This window comes from Suricata suricatta, chromosome 14, assembly GCF_006229205.1.
Source record: "Suricata suricatta isolate VVHF042 chromosome 14, meerkat_22Aug2017_6uvM2_HiC, whole genome shotgun sequence".
In the NCBI taxonomy this organism is placed as follows: Eukaryota; Metazoa; Chordata; class Mammalia; order Carnivora; family Herpestidae; genus Suricata; species Suricata suricatta.
In genome coordinates, this window is record NC_043713.1 from 60557722 (window position 1) to 60567012 (window position 9291).

General features: G+C 43.5%; 1 protein-coding gene across 1 annotated transcript in view; it reads left to right on the top strand.

The window, feature by feature from the left end:
• MAPK1 (mitogen-activated protein kinase 1) overlaps positions 1-8986 on the top strand; it is a gene marked incomplete at its 5' end in the record, with an annotated part of 100907 nt that extends 91921 nt beyond the window's left edge. The window contains 2 exons of the mRNA XM_029921590.1: positions 711-836; positions 4975-8986. Of these exons, the coding sequence (XP_029777450.1) occupies positions 711-827 (117 nt within the window). The remainder of the gene's footprint in view (positions 1-710; positions 837-4974) is intronic.
• Between the last annotated feature and the right edge of the window lie 305 nt (positions 8987-9291).

Sequence of the window (9291 nt, forward strand, 5' to 3'; positions counted from 1 at the left end):
CTTTTTTGTCATTATGTATGAGAATTCTTTGATACAGACATTTTCAGTATGATTTAAATAGCCTTCTGATTATAGGGCATGCTAAAGAATGAAAACTTGCAGGAAACTACAACACAGATCACTTTGTAGTCTTGTGACACAATTACTAAGATTTTGGAGTATTTCTCTCCCAGTCTTAGATTTCTGTATTTAAATTTTTTAAAGAATAGGGTTTGTTTTGTTTAGCAAACATGTGTATTTCCCCATGATATCAATCTTCCTTACAGTTTCATTTTTAATGCCTCCATAATATTTCTTCATATGAAGATACTATGGTGTATTTCATCATTTATTTGAGTATCATCAGTTTTGATTGTATAAATGTACCACCGCCACCCCCACAACAGTAAATTTCTATTATTTTTCAACACTTAGTGCCTCAAAAATTTGAAAATTATTCTGGGATTAGTGATAATTTCAGAGGAGTACTCAAAGTGGATTTAGTTGCTCCCTTCGATTTACTGCATGCTCCTACTAAGTGTGCCTTATGGACTGCATAGGCAGGACAGGACGCTGGTACATAGGTGCCTGTCGAAGCTGTTGGGTTTTCATAGATGTCACTGCTACCATATACATTTCAGAGTCTAAGCCACAGCCATTTATGAGTCAGTGCATGACTGCCTCTGTCCTAGCCACTCCTGCCTACCTTGTGTCCTTGTGCTCTCGTGCAGCCCGTCGCTGAGGCACCGTTCAAGTTTGACATGGAGCTGGACGACCTGCCCAAGGAAAAGCTCAAAGAGCTCATCTTCGAAGAGACGGCCAGGTTCCAGCCGGGATACAGGTCTTAAACTTGTCAGGTACTTAGAACTTTAGCCATATGATAAACCCTAGTTGTGGGCAGAGAATATAAATTAAACATTACTAAACAGAAAAAGGAATTTCCTTGAGCTCCACGTGGCAGCTTCATGTGCATAACAGAAAGGGTGATGGACAATGCAGTGAGACCAGTAGGTTTTTAAAAACTGTGTATTCTGGGTCGCCTGGGTGGCTCAGTCAATTAAGTGGCTGACTTCGGCTCAGGTCATGATCTCATGGTTCGTGGGTTCGAGCCCCGCGTCAGGCTCTGTGCTGACAGCTAGCTCAGAGCCTGGAGCCTGCTTCAGATTCTGTGTGTCCCTCTCTCTCTAACTTTCCCCTACTCATGCTGTCTCTCTCTGTCTCTCAGAAATAAATAAAAAATATTTAAAAAAACAAACAAAAAAAAACCTGTGTGTTCCAAGAAAAAAGGAAACACAGATCTTGATTTTTTTTTTTCATTTTTTTTTAAGGTTTTTATTTATTTTTTTGAGAGACAGAGACCGTGAGAGCAGGGGAGGGTCAGAGAGAGAGGGAGACACAGAATCCGAAGCAAGCTCCAGGCTCTGAGCTAGCCATCAGCACAGAGCCTGACGCGGGGCTTGAACCCACGAACCATGAGATTATGACCTGAGCCAAAGCCGGACGCTTAACCGACTGAGCCACCCAGGCGCCCCAGATCTTGATTTTAGAGAACATACAGAAAGAGGAAAAGGTATTGTTTGAGAATTCCGGAGTGAGCAGAGGAGTGAGAATTGTGTTGAACCCTATAGAAATAAGCAGTAAAGAAAAGAATTATGACCCAAAGCCTGAAGCATTTGCTGGGGAAATGCTTTGGATGGACTGGCATGGGAGGGGCTGGAGGTGTCTTTCCACAGGCACCTATGTCATATGGAACATGCCTACTAGTGGCCATGGGGATGCTGCGCCTGCACCAGAACTGGAAGCTTTCTGGGGGCAGGTAGGGAAGAGTGGGTTCTGTGACAGTAGACATCTGGTATAACTGTTTCTCTGCTCTCTTCTTTCCTGCCCTGTCCATTCTGTTTTCATGTATTGGGATCTGGAGATGATGGTTCAGGATGAGGGTTGGCAGTATAAGACTCAAAAGCAAAAGCTGCTTGTTGGTGTTTCACAAGAGGGCATATAACTGATCAGAGGGCATTAGAAGGGCCAGAGAGCAAAGCAGAATAATTAAATAGCAGGAAGTTGTTCCTGATCTCCAGCTAGAGGAGCAAAAGAAAAATGGTGTTAGCCAGGGTCCTTGATCATCACACAGTGAGGGTGCTGGGCACTTGTTTTAACTGCAGCTGTTAGAGCATCACCCTCACTGAAGAGGGGTCAGGAGCCTCTGCTGCCACTGATATGGTGGATCTCTGGAGCCTGAAGCCACCATCACTATCCGTTGCCTCTGAAGCCAGGAGCCCCCCCTCCTAAAAAGTCCTGTGTCACTAAGAAGCAGAAAAACGGAAAGCTGGCTTTGCTTGTGTGCCAGCCATTGGCACAATTTGTCAGGAGCCAGTTGCCAATGAAGTTCAGCAGTGCAGTTCACAAGCTCCAGCCTTGTCATTAGGAACAGAGGACAGGGGAAGGGTAGAAAGGATCTGAGAATAGACCTTCTGACCAGATCGGCCTCAGAGAGCCGTAGGAGCCAGACAGAATACAGGTTGAGAACCAGTAGGGAGTACACTCTTCTAAAGTGTGGGGGGACAGAAAATGTGGTTTCCAGCAGAAGTCTGACAGGAGAGTTGGAGCAGACTGGGTGGGAGATGAGTTTGAAACAGATCTGTGAGCATCCAGACCAGGGGCTAGACGCTTGGACGGTAGCTGTGGAGACGAGAACCAGTGTGTTCAGGAGAGTGAAGGGAACACAAAGACTGAAAGACTTCACATTTCCTAACTCTAGCATCCCGGGGCCAGGGGAGCTTAGCCTAACACTGGACGTGTCCTAAAAGACAAACTCAAAGTAAATGAAATATGGAAGGAGCATGTGCTCACAGGACATTAGGACCATGCTGGTAAACAAGCGCTTGGGGAAGTGTCTGAAGGAGAGAGGGAAGGTTGGGAAGGTCTTAGCAAGGTGCTGAGGAGGACGGAGTCTAGCAAGGGTTGGATTCATTTATCCTTTCATGCCTCATGGTGTCACAGTTAGGTATTGGGAACATACAGGAACATTAAAGAAGGGTGATGCTCACTGCCCACCTACATAGGAAAGAGCTGAAAACCATGCCCACACAGGACCTCACAGGGCAGCCATGGGGACCCCTTTTGGGGCAGCGGGGATGACAAAGACTACTCCAGAGGAAGCCCCTTCTTGCTGGGTCACAGGCTTTACTGATGCCCCGAGTGGTCTTAAAGGATCAAAGTGCGTTCATTATACTTTGTTTAAGTGGGTCAGTTTTAGAAATGTGCCCACTAAAAAGTTAAGAATATGTACATGGTTAACCTTGTGACAAGCCTCCTGTTCTCAGAGGCTGGTGAAGGTAAGTACTTGACTTTCTCCCTCATCTGCCTGTTGGTGAATTTTCTCAGGTAGTTTGGTTTTCTCCCAGCCAGTAAGTTTGGCTGCCGTTCAGAATGACATACCTCTAGAGGGAGGTCATATCCCATCTCTGAGTCCCATCTCCCCATCACTGAGTTGGGTTATAACATGCATCCTTCCTGCCCTGATTTCTTGAGTGGTAGGTAAAAGCCATCTTGCCCGAAAGTGCATTGTGAAATACCAAAGTGACAATTCTGCTAGATCATACTAGCAAACATTCACAACAATAGGGTCTCTCTAAAGGAAAGTTCTAATTTGTGTGCGTTTTAATACACTTCGTTACCTTCCCAGCCATCTCAAGCAGGCTTCTTCATCCGAACCAGGAACACAGAACATGACTGGGGTGGTAATGTTTTCACTTCTCCCTAGGGTGATACAAAACTAACAGACCTGGTGATGAACTTAATTCATTACATGTGGATGCTGCCTTAGGCAGTGGTTCTCAAAAGTGTGGTCCATCTATGCCCTACCCCCTAGCAATCTGTGGTTTAACAAGCTCTGCAGAGAAACCTAATGCTCACCCTTGAGAACTGCTCACCTATAAAGGGTTAGGGTGAGTTTGATTTGTAATATAATCTCTTCAAGGAAAATAGAGTTACCACAATAATGAGGGGAGACATGTGCTACTTGTACTTTGATAGTGTGACACTCCTGGTGGATCTCCTACAGGAGACCTATCTGCAGACATCTGGTAAGCCAGGTGGGCCCTGTCAAGTATAGTAAATGAGCTAAGGCTATCTTCAGAGTGCCACCTGCTGCCTTTCAGGGTGCTGTCCTGGAGGCCTGGTGAAGAAATAGCTGTCAGATCACCTCTGACCTGCTTACGCAGAGAACCATCTTTTTGCCCATGGGAACCAAGCCATAGTTCCCGGCCTCACCAAAATTCAGGCCTGCCAACTTCATACTTCAACCAACACTTCATTTTTGTCTTGTTTTGTTACAGTCAGCAGAAACTTGAGCATTAGATCAACACGCGTGACGCGGTGTGGTTAATTCTGTCCTACCTGGTCATCCAGAGAGGAAAAGAAACTCGGGAAGAATAGGAGGCAGCAAGGGTGCCTGGCTGGCTCAGTTGGTGAAGCACTCAACTCTTGATCTCAGGGTTGTGAGTTTGAGTCCAACTTTGGGCATAGAGATTATTTAATTAAAAAAAAAAAAGGAATAGGAGGCAGCAGATAGGCATTTTGCATAAATGTATTTTCTTTACAAAGACCTTCAGATTCTGGTTTTGACCGTTGGAATGGAGGGTATCGTATTTAATAAAAGGCATCTTGGAAACATAGAGTGTATGCATGTATGTTCCCTGTGTCACGGAAACTTCCTCCTCTGAGGTGTCCCAAGAAGAGACTCCCACAGACTGGAGGCAGAGCCTGCGCCTTAGGAGCTGCCCTGTTGTGCACGGCCCAAGTGATTGTAGGTGAAACATCCTTATTGCAGGAATATTTTTTTCTTTGTTTTTTTTTTCTTTTTCTTCACTTTTCCAGTTTTTGTAATGATGTTGTAGTTCCTTCTTTTCACTTCTTCATTTCCCTGATGCTGCTGCTAATGTTGTTTTAACATGGATCATTCTTAACTCATAGGCTTGCTTTGTTTTTCAATAGGACAAGGGCTCAGAGGACTGGACGTGCTCAAACATCGGTGTTGTTCTTCCCAGTTCTTGACCCCGGTCCTGTCTCCAGCCCGTCTCGGCTTATCCACCTTGACTCCTTTGAGCCGTTCGGATGGGCGGTTTCTGGTAGTTGTGGCTTTTATGCTTTCAAAGAATTCCTTCAGTCCAGAGAACTGTCCTTGGCATCCCTGTGTGTGTCACCTACCGGTGACCTGTGGCAGTATGTACTTTCAGTGCACCTACTGCTTACCGTTGCTTTAGTCACTAATCGCTTTCTGGTTTGAAAGATGCAGTGGTTCCTCCCTCTCCTGAATCCTTCCTAGGTGACGCCCTGCTAACCTGTGCAGTCACACCAGAGATAGTTCATTCCAAATTGGCTCTTGTCACTGACATCTCACTTTATGATAGGGAAGGCTACTACCTAGGGCACTTTAAGTCAGTGACAGCCCCTTATTTGCACTTCACCTTTTCACCGTAAGCGTGTCCCCAGAGCAGGAGTGTGGAAACACCTGGGATGACGTTGCAGCCTGCGGTGAGTGCTCCTGTCTCGGGAATCTTTGGGGGTGCTTGCCCATATCTTTTCTCATATCATGTTAGTCACTAACATATTTAAGGACTGTGCTATTTGCCCAGCTTTTAGGAAACTCCATCATTTTTCTAAATAAAAGAAAGACGTACTGCATCCAGCAGCCTCACTCTGTAGATTTATTGTGGTTACTTGTACCGTTTACAGAGGTATAACACTTGCCAAAATGTGTTATCTGCAGTACTGTTTCCAAGGCTTATGCAAAAAGATTTAAAGTGGCAGCTGCACTAGGGATTTAGTGAGAGGTGTACATGGGTCACAGCAGCGTGCTAAGGAAAGTGGAGAAGCAGCCAAGCAGGCCACCCAGATGTCACGAGCAGAGCTCCACATGCAGGTGTACATATACCCCCGAGTACATCATGTGGTGTGCTACATCCAGTGTAACCACATTTAATGCCTCAGGATTTAGCAGAGAGGAGCCCTGTGTCTTTAAATGAGAAAGTGTACAATTCTTTTTCCTCCTACAGCATGTCAGCATCTCAAGTTCATTTTTCAACCTATGATATAACAATTTGTAATAAAGCCTTCATGAGCTCATGACATGAAGCACTGTTTTGTCATCAAGTAGTCTCAAATGTTTCTGATACTGCTGAGCTAAGACCATGAGAAAAAAGCTAGCACTAAGTCATGTTTGGAGCCCTATCCCATATTATCCTGATCTCTTTAAGTATTTGTTCCTGCCACTGCACACTGTGGCGTTGACTTGGTGTTCTGTCCCAGTGCGGTGCCTCCTTTTGACTCCCCCACTGCTCTCTGTGGTGAGAAATTTGCCTTGTTCAATAATTACTGTACCCTCGCATGACTGTTACAGCTTTCTGTGCAGAGATGACTGTCCAAGTGCCACATGCCTATGATTGAAACGAAAAATTTATTGTTACCTCTGAGTTTGTGTTCCACGGAAAATGCTATCCAGATCACTTAGGAAAAATAATTCTCTTTTTAGCTTTTTATTTCTCAGCTGTCCTTTTTTTGTTTGATTTTTGACAGCAATGGAAAATGGGTTATATAAAGACTGCCTGCTAATATGAACAGAAATGCACTTGTAATTCATGGAAATAAATGTACATCTTTGATCTTCATATTCATGTTAAGATTCAGTGTTGATTTCCTCTGGATCAGCGTGTCCAAGTGGACAGTCAGCTTCAGTTTGTGCTTGGAGCAGGAAATGCTTGTGGGCCTCCCCTTCCCACCTGGGCACTGCCCCGACACTGGTTTACATAAAATCACTTAGAAGACATTTCTGTAGGGTCCTAGTTTCCCTTTGAATAGCAGAGAATCAACTCTGACGTGTTTCTTTACTGAAATCATAGGTCTAAAATACTGTCAAACTATGATGAAGAAGCCCAAACATCTCAGGTTGGATTCTCTGGTTCTTTCTAAAGAGGGCCTGCCTGTGTGCCCCAGACCTCCTGCTGAGCACAACCAGGTACTGGGAAGGGCTGCCCGATGTCGCTTGGCCCACACCATCTGGCCCAGGGTGCTGGTGCTCACACCTCACAGGCTAAACGGCGGACTCCACCTCAGAGATCTGAACCATATCTAGATTCTTGCTCCCAAAAAACGTAGTTTTTCACTTGATGCTCAGAGCTGCTGTGGAAAAGTGTGCACAGCAGTTAGAGAATAGAGGTTTGACTGTTACTTGATACATTGATGAGTCAGTTTCCATTTTAAAAGGAGCATTGACAGTTTTCCTACTACTCATTTTCTTTGTACTTTTTAAGTAGAATGTTAGTATTATTAGGAGGTTAATCTGCAGTCCTCTAACCAGAAAGCCATAGCCTCAGTCACTGATAACCTGAGAACTGTGGGCTTTCCCATCCCCTTGGCGGTACTGTGGAATCAGATTGGCATGAAACCACTAACTGCGTTCCAGCATCACCGTAGCTGTAAATTGTGTGCTTTTTGAATCATGCCAAACTTGGCTTAACAGGTCAGAGAATTGTCCTAATCAAGGTACCTGTGAAACGTACTAGCTATTATGTATGATAGGCTCATCATTTGGATATTCTTAACATCTCTAAAAATGTCCTGATTAGGTCATCCAAATTCATATTGAGGACATTGAATGCCTCCATTCTTAGTAAGCTCAAATAAGCTTTCAGACTAATAGATGGGAGGGGGGTGTGTCTAAAAAGCAAGCAAAAAATTCCTGTTGAAACATTCCAATCTTTTTATTTAGTATGAAACAAAATACCTAACTAAGCCAGTGGAATGAATTTGAGAGAACTAACTCATGATTCTGTGCTGACACAAGTCTCAGAGCTAATGGAGACACGCAGACCACTTTGACGCATGGGTAGAAGAATATTGTGGTGTTTGTGTGCAGTACACGGTGCATGGTGTGTCCACAGTCCTGCTGCTGCAGGCATAGGCGATGGGTGTGCAGGGTCCTGTCAGCTTTTGGAGCCACACATGGCTCATCAGTGGTTCGATCTACATAAGGATCACCCAGGTATACTGCCCGTGCCACGTGCCACATAATGTTCAGACCATTCGGAGGAGATTGTTTTACCTTTATTTGCTTATATGTTAATGTGGTTTTTAAATTGGTAATTTTTATATAGTATGGTAACAGTATGTTAATACACACATACATATGCACACATGCTTTGGGTCCTTCCATAATACTTTTATATTTGTAAATCAATGTTTTGGAGCAATCCCAAGTTTAAGGGAAATATTTTTGTAAATGTAGTGGTTTGAAAATCTGAGTAATCCTTTTGCTTATACATTTTTAAAGCATTTATGCTTTAAAATTGTCCTGCTGGTGTTTGAAATATAGTGCGGATGAGAAGCATGTAACAATAGATCTGTGGTTTCTCTCACTGTAATCCAGCTTGGCATCATGGATCGGAAGTGACTGAGAATCCAGCAGGAATTCTCTGGGGTTGCACCAGGTTTACCTGAAGCTCGTTGCCTTTTTTGTGCTGTCTATCCGTGTAGAGCACTCGAGAAAGTTCTGAAACTGCTTTGTATCTGCTTTGTACTGTTGGTGCCTTCTTGGTATTGTACCCCAAAACTCTGCATAGATTATTTAGTATAATGGTAAGTTAAAAAGAATGTTAAAGGAAGATTTTATTAAGAATCTGAATGTTTATTCATTATATTGTTACAATTTGACATTTATTTGTGGTATTTGTGATTTGGTTAATCTGTATAAAAATTGTAAGTAGAAAGGTTTATATTTCATCTTAATTCTTTTGATGTTGTAAACGTACTTTTTAAAAGATGGATTATTTGAATGTTTATGGCACCTGACTTGTAAAAAAAAAAAAAAAACTACAAAAAAATTAGAATCATTAAATTGTGTCCCTGTGTTACCAAAATAACATAGTACTGCGCATGTATAGTTTAATTGGAATTTCATATGTGAAAATATGAAGTCATCTAGGCCTTTATTACAATGCTTCCCAAGTAAGTGTGTTCGTATTTTGACTTTGCTTACAGTAATCAGTGTTAGAATCATAAGCTGGTGCTCTGGAGGTCAGTGGGATTTTAGCACTCCATCAGATTTTCTAGATTGTTCTTCAAACACTTGGCTATAGAGGGGGGAAGAGAGCAGTGCTGGGAGTCCTGACACCGCACCAAATGTGTCTCTTCTCGTCTTCCTACCAATCAGCCACTGCCGCCAGGGCAGGTGTCCTTGGCAGCCTCTTTTTTCAGATCAAGATGTCATGAATGTATCAGGGACTCTCGGACATTTGGTTCTTCTCAGTTTTGGGC